General features: G+C 40.5%; 1 protein-coding gene across 1 annotated transcript in view; it reads left to right on the forward strand.

The window, feature by feature from the left end:
* The window catches only part of ATP13A5 (ATPase 13A5), a 100824-nt gene that overhangs the window by 15858 nt on the left and 70179 nt on the right, over positions 1-14787 (forward strand). Inside the window, exons 6-7 of the mRNA XM_046003647.1 lie at positions 4159-4228; positions 8003-8137. Coding sequence (XP_045859603.1) covers positions 4159-4228; positions 8003-8137 — 205 coding nt within the window. The remainder of the gene's footprint in view (positions 1-4158; positions 4229-8002; positions 8138-14787) is intronic.

Here is a 14787-nt window from a genome sequence, read left to right on the forward strand (position 1 = left end):
AAGACCCTAGAAAAATGCACTGTAACAAAATCAGAAGAGACCCCAAATTGTGGGGGGGAGAAAGGCGATAAAAAGAGGTTCAGAAAAAAAAGAAAAAAATTTAAAAAATAAAACAAATAAAGAAAAAATATAAAAAAGAAAGAAGATATATATATATATATATATATATATATATATATATATTTAGATAAACTAGTCAAAAAAATTAAAAAAGAAAAGGGTAAAAGTTTTAAGAAAATCTAGCAGAAGAAGAAAAAAGAAAGAAAAAAAATTGAAAAAAGAAAAAAAATTGAATTAACCGCAAGACTAAAGAATCATGGGGAGAAAACCATGAGTTCTGTGCTTTGCTTTCTCCTCCTCTGGAATTCCGCTGCTGTCTTAGGCATTGAACCTGCTTTCCTTGATAGATGAGCTTCGTCCTGGCTGGATATTTCGTTGATCTTCTGGGGGAGGGTCCTGTTTTAGTGACTCTCAAGTGTCTTTGCCCCAGGCAGAATTGCACCGCCCTTACCGGGGGCTGGACTAAGTAATCCGCTCTGGTTCGCTTTTGGGAGCTTCTGTTCCCTGAACGCTTTCCGTAGAGTTCTGGAGGACGGGAATGAAAATGGCGGCCTCCTAGTCTCCGGCCCAGAGGAGCCGAGAGTCCAGGGCCCCACTCCTCAGTGCGCCCCCAGAGGACAGCACCCAATCACTCCTGTATCCCCACCCTCCAGCCGTGCTCCGAGCTCACCCAGCCCGCGACCAGTTCAAGGTAACCCCGAGCTGAGAGTTCAGTCCTCGGCTCTGTCTCTGTAGCCGGCTTCTCTGTTCTAATACCTGCGAGCTCTGCGACACTCCGACACTCCCGATCCTTCTGTGACCCTGCAGGACCTGGGCCATGCTGACCCCAGCGTGGGCTTCACCCCAGTTTAGGCTCTGGAGCAATGTCCCTCAGTGGAACAGACTTTTAAAAGTTCTGATTTTGTGCTCCGTTGCTCTGCCGCTTGCCGGGAGCCAGGCCCTCCCCCGCGGTCTATCTTCCTGTTGTTTTAGATTCACTTCTCTGCCAGTCCTACCTTTCAGAAAGTGGTTGATTTTCTGTTTCTAGAATTGCTGTTCTTCTTGTCTTCAAACTCCCGTTGGATTTGTAGATGTTTGGAATGTTTAGATAAGCTATCGAGCTGATGTCCTGCTACCTGATGTAGTCTCAGCCTGCTACTTCTCCGCCATCTTGACTCCACCTCCTCAAGCTCAGTGATTCTTCAAGTGTAGTTTAGAGCCAACCCAGAAATGCTTTCCACAGCTTCCCTGTTAAGAAATATTTCAGTCTCTTTGGAGAGGGACCTTCTGCCTCCAAAGATATTATACTATTAATGAATAGTTCTGAATATTAGGAAAGTCTACATAATTTTATTCAGCCTATTTAGTTCTAAAAAGGCACCTGGAATAATTCTAGGACAACTTTTCCCTTCCAGCTTGTCAGATTTTTAAAGTTGGGGTGTGTAATCTCCTCTGTTCCTTGGAACTTTCCTCACATTTCCAGCTTCAAGACTTCCATTCCTTCTGGTTGCTCAGCCATTAGTCAATGTCCCTGAAAATCCTTCTTTGTGCTCAGACTGAGACGAGTACACGATCCCTAAACACACAATGCCTTTTGGCAAGAGATGGTGGAAAAGACCAAGCAGCAAGAGGTATGCCAGACTGTGATCCAAACGTGTCTCAGACAAGCCCTAAAAAGGATAATCTATAGGCACTGCTTAATCTGTTGGGTCTCAGTCCTCATGGGAAATGAGCTCCTCTCCTTTTGGTGGTAACACCAGAAACCATGTCACCAGACAGAAAAAGATGAAGAACATCAGGCACTTGCCTTGTTTCTTTCTAAACTGACTTTTCACAACTGTGTGCTTCTATAGTTCTGTGAACTGGATTTTCAGACTTGTTAGGGGAGAGAGCATTCTAGACATGGCTCACAAAGGTCCTCATTAATTAATCCCAATATTTAGGGAACATTTTCTTTCAAACAGTGTGCCTCTAGATGTTACAAAAACAGAGTTGAAAAGGCTCCATCCCTGCCATTAAAGAGCATCTAGGAAATTTTAAGAAAAAGATATACAACTATATGCTACAATTCAAAGAGGTGCCTGCTACCACTAAGAAAAGGAGACATGTTGGAGGAGAGGAAAACACAGTTGATTGTGCCTGTGGGACTAAGGAAGACTTGAAAGATAACTGGCATTTATTGAGAGCTTGTCATGCCCTTGGTAAAGCTAAATGCTTTATTTGTTTATGTTATATGTTACTGATAGCACAGTTTTATCAGGAATGTGTTATCAAACCCATTTTATAAGTAAGGGAACTGAGGCTCACCCCTCATTCATTCAACAAATATTACTTGAGAGTAGTATATGTATTAGGCCCTGTTTTAGGCATTCAAGATATATCAGTGTCCTCTAGAAGCCTATATTATAGGGAATGATAAGAGTCTCTTGTTGCATGCTTACGAACATGTAAAAAATTAGGTACAATTTCAGATTATCAACACAATATAGAGAAAAACGAGATAAGGTAAGGAGATAAAGGAGATAAAGAGAATCTGAGTTGAGTATCAGGGTGGCTGTTCTCAATAGAATTGTTAAAGAAAACTCCATTAAGGAAGTGCTATTTGGAGAAAGACCTGAATGAAATGAGAGAGTAGGCCACACAAAGATGTGGGGAAATCCAGTTCCAGGTCTAGGGAGCAACTAAGCCTTAGCTGGATTCAAATCCAGGTTTGTTAAATCTCAGATTTCTCCACCTTTAAGCTCTGTCATCAGATTTGACTCTCAAAGGCTGAGTGGGCCTTTATAAATTGAAGATTGTGGGAGGGGCATTCTAAGCAGAGAGATAGAGAGAGAGAAGACCAAGTTCAGGATTCTGAGAAGTTCTGACACTTTGCCAACAATAGGTTATTTCCACAGATTTTGGAAAGGATCCTGAGCACCAAGTGGCTTGGTTACGTTCCCTTCCCAGTGTGAAGTTTGGAGACACATAACATTCCAAACCAGTAGCACATACTGTTTGACCTTTCTGTCTTCCAGCATCTCTGCACCTCAGGGTTTTCACGTATGGGGTCAGAAAACCCTGGTTTGCATCCTCTTGGACCCAGCAAGCAATAATTGCACTTGGAAAGGCATGGCTTGGAAGTCAGACAAACCTGGGCTCAGCGATGTCATGGCTTAGCTAAAGAAGCCATCATACACACTGCACCGTTGGTGCTCATGGAGTGTGAAGTTGAGGCATGGAAACCAGGGTGTGAAACCAGGATCCGCTTCTTTCTAGCTCTGAGATGGGCAGAGTTACTGACTTTATCCGAAGCTCAGTGTTCTTTATAATAAAGATGATAATATGAAACCTCACAGGGGTAATATGTGGATTACAGAAGATAATACATACAAAAGGCTAAGTGCAGTTTCTGACAGTCACCTGTGCTTAAAAGTTGCATTGTCACAATGAATACTAGATATGCATGCTTTTGCCAAAACACCCAAATGAATAGTTTTTCCCATTCGCAAGATGGGGATATTGTCCCTTACCTTTGGACCATTTGATTGACAACCAAATGAGAAAATCTTGTGTGAGAACTCTGTAAATTGTTAAATGCTACACAAACATGAGAGCTTCTTATTGGAATGTACATATATGTGGATTTACAAAGGTTAGCTGTGAAGACCATATGTCATCTTCCAATTCATTAGCCCATTCATTTATGTACTTATTTTCATATATTAAAGGCCTGGTCTTCGGTACTGAAGAGACCAAGGTAAAATGGAGAAGATCTCTACAGTTAAGAGCAATTTCAAATGCCTGAGAATTCTAGGAACATCTTCATATCCGTGTCTTTTTAGCTGTTCCTAGAATATAATTTAATTATTTAAAAAATAACTCAAAATGCCTTACTAACTTCATTTTGATTCTTGAGTTACATTGTACTTAAGATATTTTTTAACTAGAAAAACCACTTTGTCCATCATGCACTTTCCTTTTAAAAATACATTAATATTTTAGTATTTGCACATTAATTTTTGTTTAAAGGCGCAAAGTGCCTAGAGGGTAGAACAGTGACTTTTGCTTAGTTTGGCTTGTACTCACTTACCAATGAGGTTTTAGATATGCTACTAATAGGTGATCAATCTCCTACAGAAGATTAGTGTGCGGGCCCAATGCCATTGAGGTAGAAATCCAGCCCATATGGAAGCTGCTTATTAAACAGGTAACTAACTGTTTTTAATCTATTTTTGAAAAAAAATTTTTGGTTGTTTACTTTTTACTTCTTGGTACACAGGGGAATTTCAGGTAATAAGTAGATACTTTGATCTGAACAAAATCTGTGTTTCATATAACTTCTTTTTATTCCCTATTGTGTTTAGTTCTATTCTTTCCTGTCCATAGAGGTTTTCTTTTCTTTTCTTTTTTAAAAAATATTTCGATAAATATGTATTTTTTATTCCAGGATTTTTAAAAAGATTTATTTGTTTATTTGAAAGAGTGAGCAAAAGAAAAGAGAGAGTGAGAGAGAGAAAGAGCATGCACACAAGTAGGGAGAGGGGCAGAGGGAGAGAGAATCCCAAGCAGACCCCCCACTGAGCATGGAGCCTGTTGTGGGGCTCAATCTCATGATCCTGAGATAACGGCCTGACCCCAAATCAAGAGGTAAACATTTAACCAACTGAGCCACCCAGGTGCCCCTATTCCAGGATTTCTAACTGGTCCTTTTCAATAACTACTTGTTTTAAAGTAAAATCCACTTTTAAAAAAACCCCATCCCAGTGTGAGAGACATATTGCCATTTCATAATTTTCCTTTTTTAAAAAAAAATTATTTTCTTATGTTTCTGATGGTGGTTGTCATGCTGGTGGTGGGAGTAATGTCATTACTTCTATGATGTTTTTGACTATTTTACGTGGAACTGTTTGGCTTTCTCATGTTACTCTATCATATTAATTTTCCTGAGAATGATTTTTTTGTTAGTGAGCTTATTTATTTATTTTTTTGGAATATTTTCTTTGTGTGCTTTGAAGTTACTATTATCAGTGGTGGTGACGGTGGCGGCGGTGGCGGTGGCGGTGGCGGTGACGACGGTGCTGGTGGCAGTGGCGGCGGTGGTGGCGGCTCCCCATCAGTGGGCCTTCCCCTGCCTCCATTTCTCTCTTTCTCTCTGTGTTCACTCACCCTCCTGGAAGGCTCTGAGTTTGACTGCCTCTAAGTGGTCCCAGGGTTCTCCATTCAGAGCCAGGGCCTCTCCTGAGGGTTGGGGCTCTGCTCCCCAGGATCTAGTAGACAAAGGCCCTGAGCCAGTTGGGATTTGGCCAGGTTCACAGTTGCACCGTGAATGTTGTTTCTTACTCCACCCTCTGCTAGGGGACAGTCGCTGGTTGTGACTTTTCTTGGCCTCTGCCCTGGGGCAGGGGGGCAACCCTGGTTTGGTCTCCTGCTAATTGTGGAACACTGTTGGTCTTATTCCCCACAGCACTGAACTCCTAGCCATCACTCTCCAGTACCTATGTGGAACCCAGTGGGCTGATTGTGGGAGCCTCCACTCCATGCTGCATGTTTCTAATCTATTTCTAATTAACAATGATGGACATTTTGTTTAGCAAGACATGTTTTTCAAAATAATGTTTTATTATTAGACTTTTTTTAGAGCAATCTAAGGTTCACAGAAAAATTGATTAGAAGGTACTGAGATTTTCCCATTTACCCTATTTCTCCACATACACACAGTTTCCTCCACTATCAAAAGGCAGGCTGATTTTTAAACTTCTTATTCATGGGGCACCTGGGTGGCTCAGTTGTTAAGTGTCTGCCTTCAACTCAGGTCATGATCCCAGGGTCTTGGGATAGAGCCCCACATTGCGTTCCCTGCTCAGAGAGCTTGCTTCTCTCTCTCTCTCCCTCTGCCTGCTGCTCCCCATGCTGTGCTCTCTCTCTCTCTCTTTCTCTGTCAAATAAATAAACAAACACAATCTTTAAAAAAAATAAATAAACTTATTTATTTTCAAGCTGCTGAAGATTCTCCCAGGTATCAATTTGGTGTATTTTGAAAGGAGTGGTAGTATTATCTCTACCTACTTACTAAGGCTTTAGTAGGAAAAAAGCAGATAAAACTATTTTGTATTTGATTTCAAAAGAATATTGAACAAGGGAGCTAAATTAATTTTGATGGTGTTGTTTCTTACACAAGAAGTATTTAACCAATTTTCTACTGAATTTATACAAACTCAAAATCATATTATCATTAGTGCATAATCTACAATTAAAACATTTTATACCAAGCAGACAGAAGAGCTATAATTTCTAAGGAAAGCATGTTGCAGTGGAAATAATAAGAAACATTAAGGAACAAAAGCTTTGTTAATGTACAAAATATATCCAAGGGTTTAAGGAACTCTTAAGATAAAGCCTATTAACTTATTAACCTGATGTCAGTTCATTTTCAGGACTAATGGAGAAGTTTATTTATCATGTTAGAGAATTATAGAAAGTAGAGGTAGAAAGAATAGCACTGGTTTTAGGTAATACTGCATCTAATTCATAATCATCATAAAGAGCACTTTATCTAGAAAATAATTCTTAGGGGTGCCTGGGTGGCTCAGTGGGTTAAGCCTCTGCCTTCCGCTCGGGTCATGATCCCAGGGTCCTGGGATCAAGCCCCCCATCGGGGCTCTCTGCTCAGCGGGGAGCCTGCTTCCACCTCTCTCTCTCTGCCTGCCTCTCTGCCCACTTGTGATCTATGACTGTCAAATAAATAAATAAAATCTTAAAAAAAAAGAGAAAAGAAAAGAATTCTTGTTTTGCTCAGATGGGCTCTTTAATTCATGCTATGTGTGTACATCATATGACTCTAGCTCCTCAGGTTTGCTCTCTCTGCTATCATTAATAGTGGGTTCAGCAAAGCCAAAATGGGGACAATCGAGGGCTTAAAAAAAGTTAAAAGTGTTATAAAGAGACCAAAAAACTATGTGCATGGATGGCCATCTTTGGGCTGGGGATAGATTCTGTCTATGTTTTTCACCACAGCTATGGGCACAACGGTCCCTGTTTAAGCAGGCCTGTGCTGACTTGCCTGACTCTCAGAGCATTGTGCTAAGACCTGTGACATGAAGAGTATGTTATTTTTAAATGACTCGGATACAAGTGCAGTCTTGCATCTTCCTCATACACCTTGACTCAATCTGCAGCATGTGATCACGTGAAGAATGCAATAAAATGGTCAAAGCTGAAGTTTGTTTTCAAAAGAGACTAGATCGGGGTACCTGGGTTAAGCCTCTGCCTTTGGCTCATGTCATGATCCCAGGGTCCTGGACTCTCTGCTCAGCAGGGAAACTGCTTCCTCTTCTCTCTGCCTGCCTCTCTGCTTGCTTGTGATCTCTCTCTCTCTCTTTCAAATACATAAACAAAACTTAAAAAAAAAAAAGAGAGAGAGAATAAATCATAATTCTCTTCCATTATGGGTAAATACTGTTTAAAAAGATAACTTGTTAGATTTTGTTATTGATAAGATATTTTTTATTTTTTTGTTGTTTTTAAAGATTGTATTCATTTATTTGAGAGAGAGTGAGCGAGAGAGCATGAGTGGGGGGAAGGGGCAGAGGGAGAAGGAGAAGCAGGATCCCCGCTGAGCAGGGAGCTCAAAGCAGGACTCAATCCCAGGACTCCGAGATCATGACCTGAGCTGAAGCCAGACACTTAACCAACTAAGCCACCCAGACAGCTCTAAAATATTTTTCAAAGTTCAAAAGAAATAAGAATGATCAATGTGTGGTCAGGCTCTGAGTGCTTAAAATAACTTTGCTTCCACCATAAAACATTCTCTGTGCTTGACATTTTCTCTACCGAAATTGAGTTCTAAGTGAATTCCTGAATATTAGAGATCATTGTGTGTTGTAAAAAAATTTTTTTTAAAAATTTCCATAAAGAAATGACATCATCCTGATTGCCACTAAGATCCAAGCAAGTGACTGAAATGCAGTTTTTGTACCTGCAGGTTTTAAATCCATTCTACGTGTTCCAAGCCTTTACCCTAACTTTGTGGCTGTCTCAAGGTTACATAGAATACGCTGTGGCCATCATCATCTTGTCTGTTCTCTCCATTGTCTTAAGTGTGTATGATTTGCGACAGGTAAGAGCTGAAATCACACTGGGATTCTATTTAGCTTCTGGTGCCCACACAGCAAAACCTACAGGATTTCCACTGAGAGCAAGGAGTTGTTTTGTTAAACTTATGTCATAAAGCAAAAAGCAAGGTCTTACTCAATGAGGGATCTCAAGAAGAGTGCTTCAGGACTGGCAGGTAGATGAAAATGGTCTTGTAAAGTCTGATTATTGACTGAAGGCTGAATGGCATACTCTGTTTGGAAGGACTCTGAGGTTGTGTCTGAATATGGTGGGAAAGAATGCTGTGATGGGTTAATGATGCTAACATAGTAACTTTCCATTATTGTTCATCTTATAGCCATTTAAAGCCTTCCTTTTTTAAAAAATCAGTCTTATAAATAATATAACAATGCATTCTGAAATAAAATTTTCCCGAATATTACTTATAATCCTATAGTCCCTGCAAGTCTCAGCTTCCCACAACATCTTTCTAGAAAATGTTCTGCAACTTTGCTTAAGAGTCATCAGGCTGAATCATGAGGCTACTCCAAAAAGATGTCTCACTGTATTTATTGTAAAGTTTTGAAAACTTGAGTGTGGAATTAGCTTATACATGGGGTTGGGGGGCAGATGGTGGTACAGCACAATGTGTCAGTCTGTCAATCCTACTGACCTGTTGAAACCATCTCGTCTCCAACTTCATCCTTCATTGAGAGGGAAGGAACTAAGATCCAGAGTGCTTGTTCCAGGTCAGAAAGGGGTTTGTGAGAGAGTCAGGGCTTCTGGCTCCTTATAAAACAAAATTCTACTGCATGGGCAATATTTCATCAGCAGAAATCTAGTACTGCAGCTGGGGATGGAAGTCGAACACACGTGTGAGAAGAGAGACGACTTCTAGATGTCCGCAGAGTGAGCTCTGGGCACGTGTCAGTAAGGCAGACACGGGGTGTTGACACAAGAGTCACTGAAAGGACCTTTTATTCCAACTCTATTTCAGTCGCTCAACAAATATTAGGTCTAATATTTGTTCTTTATCTGGTTTAGATCCTACAAATTTTGAGTTATGAAATGTTGGATGAGAAATGAAAGAGAAGCAATAAGTATGTAAAAAGTTAGAAAACAGAACCTAAACATGAGAAGTTAAATGAATGGAAATTCTATGAACTAGAGAGAGAGGATGACAGGGCCCTGTTTTCTTTATTTGTTTCTGCTTTTTCTTTTCTTTTTAAAAAATGAGTGCCTATGTGTGTTTTTTCACAAACTAATTTAAATCACGAAAATATTAACAGTGACCCGTAAACTGCCTTTGGTGGTGGTGAATACTTTCTTCTGGGCTGCCAAGTCAGGGGGAAGAGTGACAGTCCTTTTGGTGAAGTCTAAACATTTGGGCAAAAGCATGAAAATAGATAATAAAAGGATAATAAAAGATCTGACACATTCTGCCAGCCACAATAGGAAACCGTAGTGTCCTAAGCTTTTACCTTGGTCGTATGATAAATGTATGTAATGTGAAGCCCACAAATAGCCCACAGATTTTGAGAAATCTTTGCTTTATTAGAATATCTAATTTGATACCTGCAAGCCATTCATACACTGTCTGGCTTAAGTCAAACATCAGTAAATATGGTCCTACCCTCACGTCCTTCATTCCACAGGGGAGACAGCTACATACATTCACTCGAATACATCATCACAAACCATCTAAATGTTCTCAGGAAAAATACAGAACTCTCTGAAGACCTTTGTGGTATGGAGATCTTATCTACTCAAGTTAAAAATCTCCCTCTTACCTCTCCTATTTGTGTTACTTGACGCCCTTATAATCAGCTTCCTCATCTATAAGAGGTGTGTGTGTGTGTGTGTGTGTGTGTGTGTGTGTGTGTGTGTGTTGATGTTACAGCTGAGAGGATTAAATGGAACCATGAATTTGAATATTTATATTCCTGGTACATAGTAGATACTCACCAAATGCTAGTTCTTGTTATCACTAGTATTACTGTCATTGTTTTTATTATTATGTCTGGAGTGGGGAAAGTGGGCAATGGACAGATGGGAGCGGGCACAGAGATGGAAGGGAGGAGCCCTATAATGTGAATAGGGAAGCATCATGGGAATATGGGGACAGGGCTGCTAACAACCACTGGCTCACTCATTGTATGACTCTCTGGACTCTGTTTTCCCTGGATTCACTTTCCTCAGCTGTAAATGGTGGAAGCTATACTCTATTTTTTTAGGTCTCACCATGAGGGTTCTATTATTTTGCCCGGGCCACAAATAAGGAATGAAAAAGAGCCCTTGAAAATTTCAGAACACTACTAAGAAATTTTCTGACCACTAGAAATCTGGGTGCATGTGTTAGACTGGAGTCACTTCCATTAGACCCTTAGGTGCAACTATTAGGTGTTAGCCTACCTACCAGATAAACAAATCAGATCAGGATGTGTACAAATAATAGAAACCTACTTAAACTACCCTAATTATCCAATGGATATATATTATAAATATGTACCAGTAGCTCATAGAACCCAAGGACATAAAGTATAGCAGACTTCAACAGGGGCTGGACCATGAACTTGGGTTACTCTCTCCAGCCTCCTACTTTTTGACAGGCATGAAATTAAGCACACATATTTTGGAGCAAGTGATCTGCCTCCCTCCTCTTCTCTGACCATTGAGAGCACCCCGAGCTCTAGCAGCCTGCAGCTAGTTTGTTTCAATGGCTCTATCAATGCACTGGCACACATAGTTGGAACAGGGGTCACCTGACTCTGGAGAAGCCAGTTTGTCGACAGGAATGATGCCAATATAACTTTTTGCCTGGGATCCAAGCCTAAGGGCTTGAAGCTGTTCGTTATACTCTGTTAGGAATGTGATCTGAGAAATGCTGCCTAGCTAGGACCAGAGTGACTACCTTTGATCCCTGTGTGGGGACAAACAGAGAAAATGCTATGCAGAGAAAGAGCAAAAGAATGAGCCAAATACACAGTGAAACACAGAGGTGAGCAATATGGAGTCCAGGGGAGAGGCTGAGGGAGAAGGAGAGGGTTGAGGGAGAAAGAGAATGAATGACCTGCTCCTCATAGCTTTTCCTGTTTCTGTTGGGATCCATTGAGACCTCTGGCTTCACCCCACCTTAGGTTTATATGACATCCCTGCATCTTCACAAATTCTCACCTGCCTAAGCCAACTTAACAAATTTCTGTTACCTCTAATCAATGGGTCCCCAGTAAATGGGGTATTACCACATGCTATGTTATGCCCCCTAGAGTGTTTCCACATATTTCCCCACTTAAATACTGTTTTTGTTCTACACATTTCCCATCTACATGTTTACGACAAACTTCAGTCTCTCTTTTAAAATTTCTCTACAGAGGTGTCTGGGTGGCTCAGTGGGTTAAAGCCTCTGCCTTCGGCTCAGGTCATGATCCAGGGTCCTGGGATTGAGCCCTGTATTAGGCTCTCTGCTCAGCGGGGAGACTGCTTCCTCTTCTCTTTCTCTCTCTGCCTGCCTCTCTGCCTACTTGTGGTCTCTGTCTGTCAAATAAATAAATAAGATCTTTAAAAAATTTCTTTACAATGCCCATTTCTTCACTTAGAATTTAGGTACAACTGTCTTGAGGGAAACAGAAAAGAAATATAGAGATTCCTGGGGGAAGGGTTACAGAAAAAATAGGTTTGATTCTTTACTCTAGAGGGCAATGTTTCAGTGAGAGAATTACTCAAGTCTCCTAAGCTCTTTACCTATTAAATCCAAATATTCAGAGTAAAACAGGAATCCGTGCTTTTTCATAGTTTCATTACAGGTGATTGCGATGCATGCTAAAAGCTTAAGAGCTGTTGTTGCAGAGGAATCCACCAAAGGACAATTTCAAGCACTAGGATCCAAATACATCTATTTAGTTATTTATTAATGGCATCATCAGTGGACATATTTTTCACTCTTTCTACTCTATAGGATGCACAGAAATTCTAGTTTATATAGAGATTTATTTATATACTTATTAATTTGTTTTATTAAAACAGGAAGGTACTTTGATTATTAATCTGGAACTTGTATTTTTCACTTTACAATACATGCAGTGGCCATCCAGCAGGTAAATAAATAATTCTAAACCATATTTCAAAAATCATGGTGTGACATTCCATGGTAGATCATAAGTTATTCAACAATCCTTTTCTTTATGGAAAATAGGGGCTTCCTTTCCAATTTTTCCATAAGTATGCTGAATTACACACAACTACACTATGGATGTATCCTTACATTTTAGTGTTCACAGTTTTGTTTTGTTTTGTTTTGTTTTTTAGCAAAGCAACCAAAAGCCACATTGTTGAATCAAAAGATACATGTATCTTGGATGTTAATAGATACTGAGATATTATTTTCTTCAAATAAAATAACAGCAACATATAGGAGTATCCATTTCCCCAGATCCTCACCAGCATTTGGTGTTATATACTAATGTTTATAATTTTTCAAGCTAACATTTTTTTAAATTACGTCCCATCATTGTTTTAATTTATATTTTGCTGACTATTGGTGAGATTAGACACATTTTTCTCTAATAGATATATGCATTTTTCCTTTCTATTTACTGTCTTTTCATATCCATCGTACATGTGGAGAAGTTTCATTTTTTTAATCCATCTTTTTTCTTTTGACCTTGACTTTTCCCAGATTTAAAAATGTGTGTAGTCAAATATGTTTCTCTTTTCCTTTTCTGGGTTTCTGGGTTTCCTGTTTTGCTTATCAAGTTCTCCTTTTCCAAAAGTAGGTATGCTCTATTTTCCCATTTGTAGCTTTCTTAATATTTATTTTAAAATCCTTAATGAATCTTGAACATTCAGGTTCTACATTTTAATTTTTTTTTTTTTTTTTTTTGGTTCTACATTTTAAAAGTTCTGAAATGCCTTTGCTTAAAGTAGTGAGTGGCCTGGGAACTTCACTTGAACGAAGTACTGCCCAAGAGTTCTTTAACAAGGAGAGACTAATCCCATTAGCATCTCCTATTTGTTAACAAAAGCTTATCTGACCCACCCTGTAAAGCGGCAGGTACCACAGCAGGAAATAAGCCAATTTCCTGAAACTGTATCTTTGCAGTTGAAGTCACAAATCCTCAACAATCTTCACTATTAAAGTGGGTTCCCACATCCGTAACAGACGCTTGTGTGGGGCAGGGCAAACTCTAAAAGGATAGACTTGTGATGATTGTATCCTCCCACCACCGGAGAGGAAAAGGAGGGAACAGTCAGGGAGGGGAAGTGACTTGCTTAGGCTCCCCGTGTGATGGTGGCTATGCAGACCATGGCCCCAGGTTTCCTGATTCCAAGTCAAGTATTTCACACAGTCCCACTGAGCAAAATTTCAAAGCGGCCTAGGAGTTTCCTTGCAGCAGTAAACCATTGTTTGATCATTTTATTACAAAAAAAGACTGGGGAAAGGCTTTGCCAGGAATGGAAGGGCCATCTTCGGTCCTCTCTAAATCCTGCTAAACAAATACCAGCCTTGAAAATTGCAAGAGGGGAAGTGGTGTCGGCAGGAGTGGGATAAGCTATCATTCTCTATCTACGCTAGCTCCAAATCACACCGCAAAGAGAGAGTAACCTTGCCTAAGCCAAGAAAACCCCCGTGGCAGCCCCTAACAAGTCTGTGCAGGTGTGAGTGCAAGTTGGGTTGGCATTCAGCTGTATTTACACTGAGCTAATTCGCACACTCCATCGCTGGCTCCACAGGCCGCTGCTAGAAATAGCGCGGAGAGTATCTGACCCACAGTGCCTCTGGCCTTCAGTCATGACGGAACTGGACTCAAAAGATACCTGAGTTAATGCCCTCATTACTCATCTCTGGAGGAAATCCAGCCACAGCAAACACAAGGACACACAGCAACAGATGCCGAGTAATAACAATATGCAAATTAGTCTTGGAAACCGATCCTGGTCCCACTAAGCAGGGACTGGAGAAACCAGAGGGGGCCTAAGGAAAAGGAGGCAGCGAGCTTCCAAATCAGGGCAAGCATCACAGCCCTCGCTTTCTCCTAACTGATTGGTTGTCATAGAAACCCGCGTTTGTAGAGTTTCCTGGTACATTAGCTGGAAGAGGATGCTTACATTATCCTTCTCCGGTGTTGTTGGGGGGAGTAAAATAATTCAGTTCTATGAAAGAAGTGTTTGCTGAGGGCCTACTATGGGATAGACTCCCAGGGTGCCTGGATGAGTACTTGGGTCTTCTTTGAACTGCCTGCTTCACAGGGGAGACCTGACAAGTAAACAGCTGTAATGGAAGGTGATCAGGCCACTAATACAGGTGGGAACACAGACAGCGGAACAATTAATCCTTTCTGGGGATGTTAGTGACATACAGGGTGGAAGTGACATTTGAGAAAGGCTTTATGTGAAGGATTCGAACAACTGGCTAGTGGAAAACCTGGGTGAGCATTCGGAATATGAGCTTGAACAAAGGCGTGGAAGCATGACAGGTCTCACAGAACGCTAAGCCTGATGAATAAATCCGGCTTGATGCCATAATGAGTTTTGAGAGTTACAGTCAATCATTATGAACTCATACTTCACCACTTCCAAATGTGTTGATTATCATCCTCTTAAGCTAGGTTGAAGTTATCATGGCTTTGACTAAAAGAGTTTGCTAAGCAAGAAAGTAACTTAAAGAAATTTATAAGG

This window comes from Meles meles, chromosome 4, assembly GCF_922984935.1.
Source record: "Meles meles chromosome 4, mMelMel3.1 paternal haplotype, whole genome shotgun sequence".
Lineage (NCBI taxonomy): Eukaryota > Metazoa > Chordata > Mammalia > Carnivora > Mustelidae > Meles > Meles meles.